This window comes from Orbicella faveolata, unplaced genomic scaffold, assembly GCF_042242905.1.
Source record: "Orbicella faveolata isolate gen_17 unplaced genomic scaffold, um_ofav_v1 contig_34, whole genome shotgun sequence".
NCBI lineage: Eukaryota > Metazoa > Cnidaria > Anthozoa > Scleractinia > Merulinidae > Orbicella > Orbicella faveolata.
The window spans coordinates 14,961,283-14,978,736 of record NW_028301563.1 but is presented as its reverse complement, the minus strand read 5'-3'; the positions used below and the strand labels follow the sequence as shown (position 1 = coordinate 14,978,736).

Below are 17,454 nucleotides of genomic sequence, written 5' to 3'. Positions count from 1 at the left end.
GCATTGTTCATCTCTCTTCAGAATTAAGGTGTTATTGCAAAGTGGAATATCTCCTAAGCAGGTACAGTGTATGGCTCAAAGGGGCTTTGTAGAGGTCACATATAGCTGAGTGATTTAGGGAGGGGTTAAAAGAGACCTGTTATAGCGTACCTTTTGTATTTTGGACTGGGGTTTGAGTGATGAATCTCATGAAAGATGAAAGATGGTACAATCTCCGTTTGTTTAACATCAGGCCGCGTTTGAATGTATGTACACGCTTCTCGACACGTGCCTTGACCGGCTGGACATCTTCGAGTTTCTTAGTCACGTGGAAGACGGGCTTAAAGATCACTATGATATCAAGGTTAGTACAATCACGTGATTGTTAAACGATGCGATCCTGACAAAACAAACTGACGTTTCCTTATTTGAACCCAGCTCTGCTAAGGAGGGTTGGTGGGCAAAATATTTCAACCCCGAAGAAACAACTGGGTTGCTACTTGAACAGTTGTTCCACACTACGCCGGAGAAATTTGAAAACGCAGCTTTATTTCTACAGTTAGGCCTAATCCGTCACGAAAACGGAGCTTTTCGAAAGGAAAATTTGAAAACGTTGGCTAAGCGTTTTTGCGTGGACGGAAAACGTTTAGAAAACGGAACTTTTCAAAAACGATGACGTCACGATGATCATGTGATTTGCCTGCCAGAGATTTCCTCAAACACAAATCCAAGATGACCGGTGATTGTTGCGTTTTCAAATTTCTTCGGCGTAACGTGCACGGAAAACACTGGTTTGACGCGTTTTCGGAGTGAAATCGCCGTTTTCAAATTTCTCCGGCGTAGTGTGTAGTGACACAGGCATCCCTTGTAATGAGAAAACTAAAGACAAGAAGCGTAAGTTTTTTCCTATTCTTTGTTATTTAGATGCTGACGTTCCTGATGCTAGTGAGGCTTTCGTCGTTGTGTCCAAATGCTATTCTACAACGTAAGTAACCGCATTGTACTTCAGGCATTCTCGTTAATAATGTTTTTGTTAACTGGTCTCCTGTATGCCAATATTAAAGGAGCTCGGTCACGGTATTTTAGCCACGAATAATATTACTTTGAAACTGAAGGAACCTGAAAATGGTAGTTTGCTAAGATAGAAAAACATCAAAGAGATAATTAGAAACCATGAAGGAACAAGGATGGTTTAGGATGTAGAAGATTAACACGGATTACAAACGACGATCTTGAAAAATTTAGGCTAAACTTTTCAAGACGCGCAAACCGTGACGTAGCTCCTTTTAGTACCGAGGTTTATGATGAAGCCGGATTTGGCTCATGGATACTGGGACTTGGACACAATTCTTCGGAACTGATCTTACTTATCCCCTGGGAATTTCATTCTTTGAGTATCCCTGGGGAACTCACATCTTTTTAATCTGGAGTGAGATGTTCCAGGCACTTAGACAAGTTAATACCCTCGGGAGCGCATTCCACTTAAACGGCAGGTAATTTACCCCAAGAACTCGCTTAATTTTCCTGATCGCATTCCTTTGTCGTTGTTTCAACTGTGATTATATTTTCCTTTAGGTGTGGATATCCTCGTGGAACCTCTACGTGCGACGTTACAAACTAAGGTGAAGGCAAATTCAGTTAAACAAGAATTCGAGAAACAAGACGAGCTTAAACGATCTGCGCTCAGAGCTGTGGCTGCGCTGCTGTCGATTCCGGACAGTGGTGAGTGGTTAAAATAACCAATTTCCTTGACTCTGATTGGCTTAATGCCGGTGAATTATTTTGTAATAGCTTATAATAACACTGACATGGCGTAATCTCACCTTTCTGAGGACATCCAAAATCTTGCGAATAATTCCGAAGACAGATTTCCGAATACTCCCGGAGGTGTCGGAAGATGTTTCAGAAATCTCGCGTGATTGGTCTAAACACGTCACGTGCTACAGCCAAAATTGGGGAGTAGATGACGATCCCAAGTGATATTCCCAGGTTTCCAGATCTCCGTTTTATGTTCATATATTTTGTTTTCATTCCAACTAATTTGTTAAACTGAGTGGTATTATATATTTTGAACAAACTAGCAGTATTATTTTTGAATGCCTACAGAATTATTTTGACACTACAGATTACAAAAGAGCGACCTTAGCGATCCAAATATAAAAATATTTGATCCACAATAAACACAAGATTATAACCTTCATTTGTCGCCAACATCTATCTGGCGAAACTGTGCTCGGATATTTGTCCGCGGACATTTTCTTTTCCGAGAAACGAACAGTTTTCCCATAGCGAAAGAAAAACTGTGTTCGAAGAACAGATAGTGTTCAAGAACAAATATCCAAGCTGTTTTTAAAGACAAACGGAGACTCTCGTGTTTATTATCCTTCAAATATTTTTTGCAACACACGGTATTTGAAAATTGGTGGATTATCACTCGGATATTCCCCATTTTTAGCTTGCGTATTCAGTCTCGTGACGCGTTCAGAAGGAAAATATTTGGTGGATTTTTTGTACGGAAATTTTTTCAAGCGGATTTTCTCTCTTCCAAGAGGCAAACAGCAACTTACAAAACAGCAGACATTTGCAGAATTGGCAGATAATTTTTTGAATGTGACTTGATGTACGAGTGTTACTACTTTTTCTACTTTCAGTCTTCCTAAGTTAGACAATGTTGTCGGATTTGTTTCAGATAAAAGTCCATTGCTCAGTGAATTCCTCGCACAGATCAAGTCCAGTCCCGAGTTGTCCTCCATGTTTGATTCCATTCAGAGGGATGCCGGCTCCGCAGAGTCCATGGATACCAGCTGAATATCCTGACCTTGTGTGACGATATCAAACGACAAAGGAAAAAAAAACATTAAACAAAAACGATATCCCGCTACAGGGAGATGTAGTGCAGTATCGTGTTCAAACGATTCGTAATTCTCTCTGCGCAAAGGAAATAAGGCTGTTGAAGACTGTTGTAATTCGCCTGACTTGATAACACTTGAGCCATTTTAACTCTTTCAGTCCCAAGTTGAAAATGTAAATTCTCCTACTCTCAGCCATACAGTTCTTTTAATATCAGTTCAGAGAATTTGATTATACATCAAGGCTATATCACGTAGTTGATGATTTTCTTTGTTCTCATCACCTGTTTAATGGAAATGTATTGGTGATTTAATGAGAAATGAGAGTTTGATCATTCCTGGGATTTAAAGGGTAAAGAAGCTATGTCACGTTACAGCTTGCGATGTTAAACTATTAAACTTTAAATCAAAGCAGACTGAAAAAATATCAGTTTATTATGGTAGAAAAACACTAAAGAGGTAATAAGTAAACAACCACCGCCCCCCCCCCCAAAAAAAATGGCTAGTGTTGAGAAAGACTAAGAATTTAAGACGAACCTGAACAAGACAAATGCGTTAATTTTTCAAGTTCTACAATTCGTAACGTAGCTCCTTTTATCCCCAGCCCTGATCAAAACCACCTTTCTCCTTACCTTTGTAATGAAATTTTCCACCAAGCAAGTCAGGGGAATAAAGCATATCATCACTTGTTACCGGCCCTTTTTTTGTGTGTAAAGCTTTGCGGAGGCCTCGCGTTATTCGCTATAAAGGTAGTTAGTGAACATTGCTTTTTGCACTCGCACGTAATTTGTGCGCTGCTTATTTCTTGTGAGGACTATTTGGCAATTTAAAAGCATTAAACATTCTTGGGACGTATCTTTTTTTTTCCATCGTCTGCCTTGGATCCGAATGACCCGTTCTGTTTTTCGCTACTCTTTGCCAGAGAATGTGCGTAAAGTGTTTCCACTGTTAATCGGCTTTTGAGCGGTGTGGAAGGTTGTCTTACTCCTGAGCTAATGATGCATGGAGATTGCCAAAATTGACGCTTGGGCCATCAGCCGAAGAATAAACTTTAGAAAAAGGTTTTAATTTGTTTTGTAGTTGCTTGTTAAATTTCTACGATCTATCAAACCTGGTATTTTTTTTCCCGAATAGTTGGCTCTTTTTCTGTTTTTGTTGCAAGATTTTTCCCGGCCAGGAGGTTCGAACACAATGTAAAGAGAGGGAAAGACCTGATCTTGACTTGAATTTTACTTTCATATTTTTGGCTTCCACTTCTTTATGGATTTATGGTGACTCAAAGAGCGGTAGACAGCGGGGTAGTGCGGGGTGGGGGTGGGGTGGGGAAGGGAGTAATTTCCGTTCGTCACTCTTTCGTGTCCTGCTCCCCCACCCTCCGCCCCCCTCTATAGTAACTGTTGATTCCAGGGGGTGTTTTGCGTATTGAAAATCCCGGTAGCGGTGCGAGTGATCAGTGATCCTAATCTGGATCATCTTGTAGAAACGTTCCCTATAGTATTTATATATAGGATTTACAGACTGCTCCGGGTACAATTTGGAGAACTTCCCATCACCATTTTGAAAGAAATGAGAAGAAATTTGACACAAGCTTAATCTGACGTTTTTTGATCCCATGGCAACCGGGGATTCCCCTTCTCATGTCCAAATATAGTTCCAGACTTTCTCGTCCACTTGGACATGATGAAGTAAACAAAATGGCGACTGGGGGAGACGAGGACGCCGCTTATTCCTCTTTTACCGACTCTTTCCCTTCCAGTTCGTCGTCATTCTCAAGTAGGTCTGTTTCAGAATCTTACAGCAGCTGTGGACTCACAAGTGGTTCTGAAGGTAATAATTGATTTTGAAAAATCTGAGTCAATTAAAACTTGTGTCAAGTAATGTTTTGATTTTCCGCAATTCTTTCGACTTTAATTTCCTACTTCAGGTGACACGCAGTCGTTTGCAGACGAAGGAATATACGGCTGGATCTGTTCTTTGATAGAAAAAGGGAAAGTCGCTCGATTTATAAATCGCCAAGTGGGAATTTACGAGCTGGACTGGCAAGATGTTGTCTGGAAATACTGGTTTGAATTTCGAGATCCAAAACGTACCAAAAACGTCAAGTTTAATCATAGAACGGCGAGCAATAATTTAAGAGCTGCTCTGTTAAATTCCTACAAAGACAAAGGTGCTGAAGAATATCCAGAAAAGAAGGTGTTGGATAGAAGAAATAAGACGATCAAACGCAGCTTTAGAATGCCGTCAACTGTGATCGAGAAACTATCAAATTGCACGGGACCAGATGTAAGTCTTACGTTTATCGAATAATGTTAGCTGGTACAGTGTTAATTATCTATACTTGTGCAGGTATTTATTTAATTTAATGTAAATTATTTACCATCCTATCTACTTTCGTTCGCTCTCGCACTTGAATAACTTCGACACAATTTCTAACGTTTGTCGAATCATGAAATGGGTGTTGACATCCAAGTGGACTAGAAAAAATGTGACGTGTACATATACGTAATAGCCTACGTCACGTAGGGTAATTCTTCTCATTTTCCACTCAAAGTTGTCTCATGTGGAAAAATTCCATCTTTCATCTGTCATCGGAGTTTTTCTTTCTCCCCAGGCTTCAGCAATAAGAACGGAGAAACATGTAGTTGTATAAAAAAATTTCAAGTGTATGATATGGTTTCCTTTAGAATGTACATACTTCAGTTGAGCAATTTTTTTTTTCCAGTCTATAATTACTCATTCACTCGGCTTGCAAGGGGACATTCAGAAAATTCAGAAACAGGAGGCCATAGCTAAAAGAAATAAATAATTTTAAAATCTTTAAAATTTTGCTAATGAAAGAGTACTGGGATGCAGCCTTCTTGTTCGCTGTCATTAATTCTTGTCCCCAGATAGAGGCCGCGCTCCTTTTGGTCAGCACCAAGAATCAGGACCTCTGACCGGACCAAATTTTCTGAGCATGCCTAAAGTATTTGTTTCATATTCTCAGCCAATTAGATTTGTCAGATTTGATGGGAGTCCATGAATCGCAGATTTCTCTATATCTGTGCATGCTCAGAAAATCAGTTCTGGCCAGAGGTCGTGATTCTTGGTGCTGGGTCAAACTATAAATCCATTCTTGAAAATGTAAATTTGCACCATAGCTTGCCATCTCTAATACAGTTGTTACTGTACCCAAGTGACAATTATTTGTGATTTATCTTTTTGAAGAAAACTGCTAGTACTAAAGTTGGTTTGAAGACCTCAGTGCACGTGGGAGGAGAGCCATTTTCACCAGATTTGCTCACAACAGAGCAACCCAATGAAGGTGCATTTTACAAGCTGTCGTAGATCCACTGATATATTTTTATTATTAAATTACTGAATATGTTCACATCTTTGACCTTGAATTGCATTCATTTCAAATTCTGATGTACATTATAAGTAGCCCATGCTATTATCCCCCTGCATATTGCAAATAAATTAATTCAATCACATGTAATCACAATATCAGCTGATATTCACTGACCAGTTTGTAAGACATGATGCGCCTTGATTGTCTAAAGATTTCCTGCCAGTTCATGCTACCATTTTTAAGTATTTTTAGTGAAAGGAACTTAAATGTAACATGAAATTATTGTTTTAACAGAAGCTACGTATAATTCAACACGCTCCCGTTTGGTCTCTCCCATAAACTTCAGTCCCCTCAAAGTTGATAAAGAGGTAATGATATTTTATGTAATTTAAATTTATTTGACTTTAAAAATGTGCTTCATGCATGAAATTTTAAAAAGCTGTGTTGTGTGTTAAGTTCAGTCCCTAATAAAGAGCAAACTTGATTTATACCTGTCCACGAAACTGTACAATTTATGAAAGATTTGAATAAAACGTGGGTGTTGAAAGAAGTCATACTGTGCATTTCAAAAAAAAAAAAAAAAAATTATGTGGGAACAATATTGCGCTAACATTATGTATTTTTTTTGTTGGTACTATACAGCATAAACAATTCCTAAAAAAAACCGTCATCTTTATCTGGTTGTCCAATTTTGTAAGACTTTACCCTAAGCTTTGAGCACCAATGAGCTTGTTACACAAAGTTTACAGACAGCCATGCATAACACCTGAACAGAGATCTAGAGAACAAAGTAACATTACAAGAATTATCATGCTTAAAATTTGTTCTACTAGTCAGACAAATGACCAGGCTTTTGCCAAAATGTGACTAAAGAGGTAAAGTTGGAGTTTGAAATTAAGGCTGGACCAAGGATTTAGGGAAATAGACACTAATAATGTTTTGATCAAAGAAATGTGCTTTTGGAGAAGCTTTTGACTTAAAAGACCTAAGTCCTCTAAAGATTGACCTCAGTAAGATTAAACTTGTGTACATAAAGTAGTATTAATTGAAATAGATTTTACAATAGCTGTTTTTGTCTCCACCTAACTTTATGAAATATTCAAATTTGGCCTTAGAGTTATATACACATTTTATTACAGAAGGGTTGTTATTTATTTGTTGTCATTTCTTGCTGTATATATACCATTTATGAAAAATCATTCCAATCAGTACCTCGAAAACTCCAAAATACTGATATTGTTATCTTGTTGGCAATTTTATTTAGGAATCAGATCAACTCATCAATTTCATGCTCTTTAATGAACAACGTCATGGAGATGATCCGAGTTCATTGATGAGTGATCAGGATTTGATGCAGTCCTCATCATCCGATTGGACGGCAGCAAGCCGATATGATGCAGGGTCATCGGGATATGAAAGTATGCTTTTTTAGGTTTTCTAATGTATAAAAGCAGGTTAAAACATAAATCCAGGTGCTATTTTCTTCCTGTAATTATGTCAAATGAATTTATTTTACTATTTGTGTTAAAAAAAAAAAAACATTTTCTTGATATTCATTCTCACAGAAAAATAAATAAATATTCTTATTACCTGTTCTATTTGCTATACATGTATGGCTACCATCAGTACTTTCATATTTTTTTTATAAAATATGTTAAAAATAAAATTGATCCAGAAATGATATTATTATATGTCATTAATAATTATTTGTTACAAGAAAAATTGAATCCCAAGAAAGATTAGCTTAACAGCTATTTGCATACAGTCTAGTCCAAATGTCATGCCTGATCAAACTATAATGTGCATGCATATATATGTAACTCAGGGAATTAAGGCATGCGTATTATAACACGTACTTAGCTATGTGTAAGGGTTCTCAGGCCCAGCCATTCATTTAGAGTACACGACAGGCACTCATAATTTATTCTCAGTCAAACATCTTAAGTTTGAGATAACCATGAATACAAAATTACTGTCCACCGAATTTTAAAATATTTGCTTTTACCCTTAACAGGTGCAGAAGAAAATCTGATAAAAGAGATGGATCCAAATGAAGGCCCATACCAGGTTTGCTATGTTTTAATGAATAGGGAACCCATTTGGAATGATACAATTTTAATTTAAAAATCACTTATGTAAATACTTAAGGACGGTGCATACTAAATACAAAGGTTTTTGCGCCAGGTTAGGACCATGCGGAAAAAGTAGATCTTTGCAAGGGCTATTGGAATTCACCAATTGAAAAAAAATGGGGGTGGCCATGCATTTTTTTTGAGATAATTAGCCTTGAATCTCAACAAAAATGCTGACAGCAGCATTTTTCTTAAAAAAAAGAAAAAGGATATTTCTTCACAGATTTCTTTAGAATTCGCCTTTACATACAGAAAAGCAAACACACTTATAAAGGTCTTAACCCTACACATGGTAAATGGTAACATTAAAAACCATTTTTGGTATGTTTTAAATAACAAAATCGTTGCAACAGCACTTTTGGGATCTTTGACAGCCTTCCTCTGGTTCAACTAAAATACAGTCTAAAGACCTTTTGCTCTGTGGCAACCAGAAACTAATCATGTGTTGAATAGGCTTGCCACTTCCATTTCATAACATAAAAATTGTAGGGGTAAACCATGCATTTTTTAAAGTTATTGATCTTTTTTTGAAAAGTTTTACAGTGCCCGACACATTTTTTCCTGTCACCTTCCCAGTAAGTAAAACGTTTGCGTATCTTGCACTTGTTTTGCGCGCTCACTACACCATCTGCAGGTACACGTTTCAGTTGGATTTCTGTGTAATTTTCGACAGACACCAGCTGGTTTTTCAGCTGGAAGATGGTAACAGTTAATGGTTATAAGTGACATGCTGCTATTCTGGTGTTCCTGCAGTTTTTAAAGCACAGGTTCATTAAATTTGGTTTGGTCACAGAAGGAAAATTTTGCTTTCATTTTAGTCATGTACATGGTAGTGTAGCTGATTGCATCAATGTCAACCCAGCGCGCATGTGGCACTTAAACCATGCCTTGCATGATGGGCAGAATGCGTGCACACTAACAAAAGTCAGCACCGTCCTTAATAGGGGTTTCATTAAGGGCTGGGCACCAGGCAAACCGACTGGCTGTGAGGATGATTTTGCCCACCTGGTCTGACCATCTAGAGGAACGTTTTTCTTAATATAGAGGGTCAGAAGAAGTTTTGTCCACCTGTGAAAACCAGTTGCCCTCCTGCCGAAAACGTTAATGAAAATGCTGTAATATCAGTATACATGTATTAAATAATTAAATTTAACTGAATTTTTGAATAAGTGATCAATGGAAAGTCTGGTTTTGACTTTCGACTCCTGAAATTCTGAAACTCATACCGTTCGAAAATAAGAATATACACTATCCTAGGTGATTGCCAATATATTGCTAAAATTGAGTGATTCACATGTTAATAATAACTGTTGATGAGATATTAATGCTAATGTAATCTCCAAGCTGCAGGATACTTACATACATACATTGTATTATTTAAAAAAAGGTCGAGTTGAAGGTAGCACCAGGCTAACGTGCACCATTACAACAATAATTAAGGAGAACTAAATAATAAATAAATAATAAAATTTGTTAATCAATTAATAACTGTACATACATAAATTTGTGCATATTAACAGTGAGAGAAATTTACACAAAATACATTATTTACAAATTATGTGCCTTGCATTTTAAAATTATTTAAGATAAATTTATTGACCATTGAATATCAATTTAAAGATATACAGAATCTTCAATGTTTATATATATATTTACTTACATTTCAATCCAGGTTGGCAACAGTACATATGCATACTTTTGTGGTATCAAAACTACTAGTGACAAAACATTTTGTTGTGTTTTTTGCAGGGAGGGACTATGTCCTTTATTTTCTTGGAGCAATCTCTTGAGTCTCGTGCACCTGGGGCTGGAAACAGGTGTAAAGTGATTTTCTCTTCACCAAAACACTGCCTTACTCCTCGTGAAGTAACAGCAACAGTAAAAAATCCTTTCACAATTAAAGTTCGTGTTCCTCATTGCCCAAGTAAGTCTCAGTTTGACAAGCATTAATTCATTTATTATACGTCTGACAAAATTTCTTCAATGTGATTTGCTGAGAGCAGCTAATTTCTCGTCAATTTTTAATTTGCACTGCAGTGCAAATTAATGTGCACATGCTCATAATTTTTCCAGATATATAATAAATGAGTAAGGCTCGGATTGTGCAATTTTGGGAGAATTTTGATTTATCACTCTCAGTGTAAATCCTTCATTGTACTCACATTCACACGATAACATTATGATTATTCATACTTATTTTTGTAGGAATTAATTTTGCTGCTGCTTCACTTTTGAGCTTTCAAAAGTACACTGTTGGTTGGGGTAGTATTTATTTTTCAATAATATATAAACAAACTAAAAGAATACCAAACCTGGAAACAACAATATTTCTTTGGTAATTATCATGTCTCAATCAGTGACAACTAACTTTTCTTCAAATTAATTAGGACTTTCGGGAAGACAGCTAGCTTGTGGTAAGCTGACAGTTCAAGTCCTAGTGAAAACCATGGAAGATTGCTACATTGGTGAAACTAGCTACACTTACACTGCAAACCTACTGACTCAGTTTGAGCATTGTGTCAAGGCCCTTGATGATGAAGATATGGAGCTGGGCTTCTCACGCACTGCAGATGAACAAGTTGCACTGACCTACAATAATTCATGTAAGTGTGGTCAAGAATTTAATATCTAAGTGGAATCATGTATATGGGAGGTGGAAGTTCCAGCATATTAATGTGGTGTTGTTGCATGTGGTGCATAGCTGGCTAGCTGGCCGGTACCAGTTGTTTAAGTCCTTATTGCACAGCAAGGCATATGTCCCTGTTACTCCCTTGACCATTACACTACCGCGTCTTCCTCCCATAGGGTAGAGATAATTTGAAGCAGTATTTGTATATTGGTGTCCTAAACTATATTGCTTTACTTATACGAGTCTGCTTATTTAATGTTTGACTATGTTGGAATTGTCTTGCCACGTGTGCTAATACATTTTGTATATGGGTAAAACAATAACCTTAACATTAAGCCAACCACCTTCTTTTCCAGACATGGATGTTGGTGGCTGTCATTTGTTTAATTTTGCCACTCTGCAAGTGCTGACGTTTGTGGCAGTCAAGGAGAGAGCTTACAACTTACTTTTAGCATTTCTTCAGAGCCCAGTTGTGTCGCCAGTATTTCAGCACTGTAAACACGAGCTAGTGCTATTCATAGAGTTTATCCAAACACGTGGTGAAACGACACCAGCTCTTCAAATGTGCAAGGAGTAAGTATCAGTAAACTGAAAATGCCGAAATGAACCGTTCAAATACATGTACCAGCCGCCTATAGCAAATAGATTATAGACTGCTGTAGATAATTTATAGCGGGTACGTTTTTTCACTTAACTTGAATTGACCAAACGTAATTGCTGTATGTCTCACAGAATCATAATTCCAATCTGTTTTGGTGTTATCCAGAACACATCAGATGCTCTTTTACTAATTTTGCTGTGCCATTGCAACGTTTTGTGCCCCGTTTATGTAACATAATTACGTAAAATGGAATGATGTAGGACACCCTTTGAAAAGTCATTGGTGAAGTTTTAGATCCAGAGGGAAATACTGAGTACAGCGTCTTGTAGTGCTACATACGTCCTCAAACCGTATCCGGCTTTGAGACAAATCCTGGATGCCGTGTAAATTACACAATCGTGTTAACTAATTTTCGTTTTGTCCAACTTAGGCTTTTACTGCAAAGTGTAGCCAGCCCTGCACCCATGGAGCACTGCAAGTCGTCTCTAGCAGCATCACAAGGTGACTGTAACATCTTAACGAATTAGGATCTAGTAATTGACGTGAACATTCTCCTTTGTATTTATTCAAACAGTTTGTATAGTCTGTTAGCCAGATCAGGACAGAAGGGCCTTGGCGACACAATGTGCGACACATTTATGATGTCTCAATGCTGTAAAGCATTACAGCATGTCTCGTGTGTTCCCTAAACTATCTACCCTTCAGCGTGTGAAGGCAGTTTTTAGGGTATTCCTAACATCCTTACAAAAACCCGCCTAAAGCAATATCATGGGCGTGTTCGTGCTTAGTAAAGTATCCAGGCCTGTCGGGGCCACTTCGAATTTTCCCTTTGCAGAAGCTGTTTCCCTAAAGGTGGCCCTTCGGTAGATAAGTGGTCCTCCCTGTCAGTTGCAATTAAGGGTGTCTTGCGCGTGCCTTTTTCTTGGATATTATGTATGGTAATTACTATTGTGAGTTTCAGTAAAACAACTTGTTCGAAATGCTTGTCAGAAAAGACAAGTGGGTTCATTCCCTGACCAAAAAAGAAACAGTGGGGTTTTCATTAGCTGTGTGGCCCTCTGCGTTTTAGCGTTTGAATATTGTTTCATTTGGAATTTCAACAGATGGAAACACAGGAGAACCTACGAGAACATCGGAAAATGGGTACGATGGCGGTTCAGAATTAGAGACTATCCATGACCTGAAAATGTCACTAAATGATTCGAACGAGTTGAAACAGAATGAGGGAAAGATGGAGAAAGACTGCACATCAAATGGCAGGGTGTGTGAAAAGGACGAGAAAGAGCTTGAAGTTAAGTGCAAAAAAGAGATAGAAGAAAAAGATACCTCAGTTCAGTTCATTGATATTCTCACTCCAGAAAATAAGATAAGCAAGGAAGGCAAGGACGAGAGGAGCCAAGTCAACGACAAGCCATGCAAACCGAAGATTGTTGTTCTCCGTAAGCCATGTTCTCCAGTCCCAATCAGCAGAAGTCGATCTAGTTTTCCAGATCCAAGAACAGACGTCTTTGTTGAGCTGCAGGTTCGTAAAAACCAACGAGCCTTAGGAGATAGCGACTGCCAAGACGAACCCATTGGTGACATGACGGTTAGCAAACAACTGACAGTAAAGCGCGTGCCAGTCGCAAAGCATCAGGTGGCCGTGGACGTGAAGCACATCGGGACTGAGCAGAGTGCGAGAGACTGGGAATCAAAGTACGTCAAGCGTGTCAGCGGTAAGCTTGGGTACTGGTTCAGATTCTACGAACCAAACTGTGAGTTATTGCTCATGTTTACCCTCTATGACAAGCCTCACACAGCCAAGTGCGAAGCGAAGTTGAAGACGGCAGTCCTGGATTACGTTACAGTTGTTGTGGAGACCATCAATCGGAAGGGACCGTTTTCAAGAGAGGGAAAAACGGAAAAAGAGCATGAACTTGCGCTTACTCGTCAAGTACCCTTGGTGTCCCTATCGCGCTCTCAAACGCGTGTGTGTGTGATCATGAACGAGCTGCATAAATTATGCGATAATGGCGAATGGGCAAAGTTTGAAGCTGCGTGCAAAGAGCATCGCCATTCCCGCGATGTTGATGTTCAAGTTGCAATTTTACTTGAGAAAGCTATCGCATTTCTTTACAAACATGACCTGGAGAAAGCAGAGCTTACAGCAATAAAAGCGCTCAGCATTGTCTCTAAGGCCGACAACCACCAACTCCTGGTCGGACGAGCGTACTACTACCTCGCTCATATCTACCGCCGGGAGAAGAAGCTGGGAGAAGCAGTGCGCTGTATTGACCTGTCTAAGCAGAATCTTCACTTGATGGATGTGTGCCTTGACCAGAGCTTCATGGCGTACGAGGAAGGCAACGTCATGAAGGAGTTCATCTCCAGTGGGACAGTCTTGAGGAGGAAGCTGCTTCTCCAAGCAAAGCAGTGTTTCGAGCGGTGTCTTGATGTCTGCAGGCGGCTGCCTGATAGCGACAGTCAAGTGATTCCTCACACGCACAGTTTTGCGCTGACGAAGATCGCCATGCTGCTTCTAGACTGCGGGAGCACCTCAGGACGAGAGAGGTGCGTGAGTGGCACCCACGTCGCAGAGGCCAAGAGATTCCTCGATCTGTTACAGAAGCAAGGCCTGGATGAAATCACCCAGAGGAGAAAACTCCAGTTCATGTTGGCGTGCTCTGATCTTCAATACCGACAATCCAACTACCAAGCTGCAGCTCAGCAGGCCCATCAGGCTTTGGAGAAGGCCAAGAAGTTGGGATTCTCGCTTGAGGTAATGCCTGCCAACGATCGCATCAAGCACATCCGCCAACTGCTCGCAAGCGAAATATGTACAGTGTATGCTCGTCCCGAACTCTAAGTTGGGATAAATGATACCCTGCTGTCACCTTCACGAATATTAATTCTTCATTGATCAGCATTAGTTCAAGCTTTTAAATTTTTCAAAGAAACACGACAAATGACGAAAGTGGGGGGAAGGGTGGAAGACAAATACCAGTGAGTGCAAAATTCCGTCTTCAGAAATTGGCTACGCCTGCTGTTTCCGTAACTGATCATTAGTTGCTAAGCAACAGGACACGTCCTTATTTCGATCGTTAGTTTTGAATTCGTTACTGACTGGCTAATGAGAGTGGCGACGATTATATTCGTTGTCTAAAACGGCAGATTTTCTCCAGTGTTCTGACGATGTCGCTGCTCGTTTGCATGCTGAAACAGCGGATTAAATTACTTCTGAATAATAATGCTACCTTTGAAAGAAAATATTCTTTACACAGAAACACAGAAAGGGCTAACCAAAGACCTAACGAAGGACTACGGCGTTTAATTTATCTTATCAATTTCAAGTTGATAATTAGCTAATTGTTTCCCTTGACCACCGACGCAACACAACATGTTCTTTAGATTTTTAAGCCCCGTGCACGCTACGTCGGAGAAATTTAAAAACAAAACAGAGTTTTTCGAAAACGCTCTTCCAAACCGCAGGAAATTGAAAACGCTGGCTTTTTGTTTTGGTGTGGACAGAAAACGTTTCACGACTTAAAAACGAATCGAGCTTTTCGAAAACCACTTTTTCAAGATAATCTTACGATTAACCCTAACCTTCAAGGGTGTACCCAATAAGCGACTCTACGGCGTGAAAATTGGATGCGTTTTCGGAGTGAAATCTCTGTTTTCAAAGTTCCCTGGCGTAGCGTGGACAGTGCCTTAAGTTGATAGCTTGGCTTAGCTATCCGTAAATTATCATAAATTATGATAAAATATACCAAACACGAACACCATAGGGGTAGAGATGAGTAATGTAAATATTATGGAGAGGTCTGCAACATAGACTCACCGACTCATTCACGCTCACTGCCCGTCATGCCTACTGCCACAGAGGGCTAACAACAACTCACCCCCACCCGCACAACCCCGTAACATAGACCTAGAGTTAATTAAATTCTGGTTTCCCTGGAACCAACTAATGGTACAGATGTGCACACAAGAAAATGTAACCCAGTTCGAAACTAATGATAAATACAATGTAAGATAGATTATGCTAGAATTCTTGAACGCATTCAACTGACGTGGATTAACACTTTTTTTAACACTTTTATTTTAATTGTTAAGGAAAATAGCTTGCGATGAAATTAAAAGGATTTAATGGAAATTCGAAACACTGCGGAAGAAGCAAATTCCTCCCTGTTAACGTTGAATGTCCAGTTCCAACTTCCCATGTCGTTTCTTGACAACAACCCTGCCTTGCCAAGAATTTGACGCGCGACCCCACCTGGTAGGCAGACCTGGGGATTCCCGGTTGCTACAGGCGATTCCCAGGTTTTGGCAAACATTCCCTGGAATTTGGCATTCTCACGTCAAATTACTAAACGATTTGAAAGCTTATTTTCATCAATTTGGTGAAATGTGTCCTCTCAAGATTTCAGTCAGCGGACGTTTTCCCAGCCGGGTTGTTGTTGTTTACTTGTTTTCTTGATGGAAATCGACCTGTTCAAAAACCTTACGTGGTGCCTCGGGCCGAGATGCAAGAGTCCGGATATTTAGTTAGGATCTGTCGACGTGCTTAAAAAATATTGTTTTTACCTCTCGAAAATACAATTCATATCTTTGCGCCGCCTTGTAATATCCTCTATTTATAAATCAGCCGCGGGGTGCTTTCAATATCTTGCGGAAATTAACGTTGTCTGCATGTTTCCGGCCTTCGTTTGAAACTAAAAATACCGTTTTTAAATGGCACAATGATAATTAATAGCTAGGGGTAAATTCTAGTACTTTCAATTTGTCATTTCTCCGAAAAATGGAGTGATTATTCCGGAGGTAGGAAGAGAAAAGATTGTTTAATTTGAACTCCTTAACGTTGGTCACGAACTTAATAGAGCCTTTGCATAAAAGGCGCCGATACTTGAATAACAATACTTCCTCATCCAAAGCCTCGCATTCATCCTTTGTCCGGAAACATAAGCACGAGGCTGAAGATGTACAAAGTATATTGTTATTCAATATTTGGGCGCCAGCTATGTCAAAGGTTTATTTAATTTAGCGGGCGGACACCTTCTACTGAAGCGGATATTAGGGAACCTACATGGGGTTCCGTTGACAGATTTCATACTTTTAAAGACTCTTTAATGTACTATTTTGAAAACGGCACAATCACTCGCATGATCACTGACTATTATATTTAACAATTAGATTAGGAGCTTGAGATTTCTATCGCTCATAAAAATCAAAAGCGAATGATCTAATTGTTTTAGTATAAATCTACTTAGGGCTTGCCACAAGTTGCTCGAGATTTCCCAAAAAGTTGTCCGAAATTTCTCAAAAAGTTGCTTAAAAGTTGCTCCAAAAAAAGTCCAAAGTTGCTTTTTGAAAAGAAAGTTGCTCGAAAATTGCAAAAAAAAAAAAAGCAAAAACTGTTTTTGTGTTTCTCTCTTCTTTTATTTGGTTTGATGCAAAAATATGCAATCTGTACAAGAAAAGTAACATTTCTAAGCATTTTTGAGCAATTTTGCGTTGTAACCAGCCGGTCGCTAAATAAATTTGTTCACAATACGTATGAGTAAATACCACGCATCAATATCAACAATTTTTTTTTTAAACTTAGAAATAAAATAAAACATTTAAAAAAATTCTTAAAAAAAAGATATATTAAAAAAATTTTTAAAAAATTAAAGAAATTCACAAATATGGAGGCATGGCCAATTAAAGCACTAAAAGCTGCTCCGATATCTAAAAAGCTAGAAATTGCATAGAATGCAAAAACTTGCTCGAAATACGAAAAGTTGCCAAAAAGTTGCCGAGCAACTTGTGGCTAGCTCTAAATCCACTAGTCGTTCAAAACGTTATCTAAATCCTTGCAAATATATAAAAAGAAGCGGTCACCATTTTGTCAGCAACCGCATTATATGGCTATGTGCGTGAGCGGGCAAGATAAATCAAATCCTGCGCTGCGA

The 17,454-nt window shown here is 38.8% G+C and overlaps 2 protein-coding genes across 2 annotated transcripts in view; both read left to right on the top strand.

Moving 5' to 3' along the window:
• The window catches only part of LOC110063106 (cullin-associated NEDD8-dissociated protein 1-like), a 35,198-nt gene extending 31,945 nt beyond the window's left edge, over positions 1 to 3,253 (top strand). The window contains exons 38-41 of the mRNA XM_089271210.1: positions 233 to 343; positions 904 to 964; positions 1,555 to 1,701; positions 2,669 to 3,253. Of these exons, the coding sequence (XP_089127336.1) occupies positions 233 to 343; positions 904 to 964; positions 1,555 to 1,701; positions 2,669 to 2,787 (438 nt within the window). The 3' untranslated portion in view covers positions 2,788 to 3,253. The remainder of the gene's footprint in view (positions 1 to 232; positions 344 to 903; positions 965 to 1,554; positions 1,702 to 2,668) is intronic.
• A 125-nt stretch (positions 3,254 to 3,378) lies between these two features.
• Positions 3,379 to 15,663, top strand: LOC110065657 (uncharacterized). The gene is made up of 11 exons (XM_020772815.2): positions 3,379 to 4,655; positions 4,753 to 5,111; positions 6,036 to 6,132; positions 6,454 to 6,527; positions 7,424 to 7,577; positions 8,174 to 8,226; positions 10,041 to 10,215; positions 10,679 to 10,894; positions 11,277 to 11,493; positions 11,952 to 12,022; positions 12,625 to 15,663. The coding sequence occupies exons 1-11, from the start codon at positions 4,466 to 4,468 to the stop codon at positions 14,364 to 14,366; spliced, it is 3,348 nt and encodes a 1,115-aa protein (XP_020628474.2). The 5' UTR covers positions 3,379 to 4,465; the 3' UTR covers positions 14,367 to 15,663.
• Positions 15,664 to 17,454: the final 1,791 nt, after the last annotated feature.

Coding starts and splice junctions, on each gene's coding strand:
- LOC110065657 (XM_020772815.2), top strand. CDS start 4,466: ATGTCCAAATATAGTTCCAGACTTTCTCGTCCACTTGGACATGATGAA. Junction 6,528..7,423: donor CCCTCAAAGTTGATAAAGAG/GTAATGATATTT, acceptor AATTTTATTTAG/GAATCAGATCAACTCATCAA. Junction 7,578..8,173: donor AGGGTCATCGGGATATGAAA/GTATGCTTTTTT, acceptor TACCCTTAACAG/GTGCAGAAGAAAATCTGATA.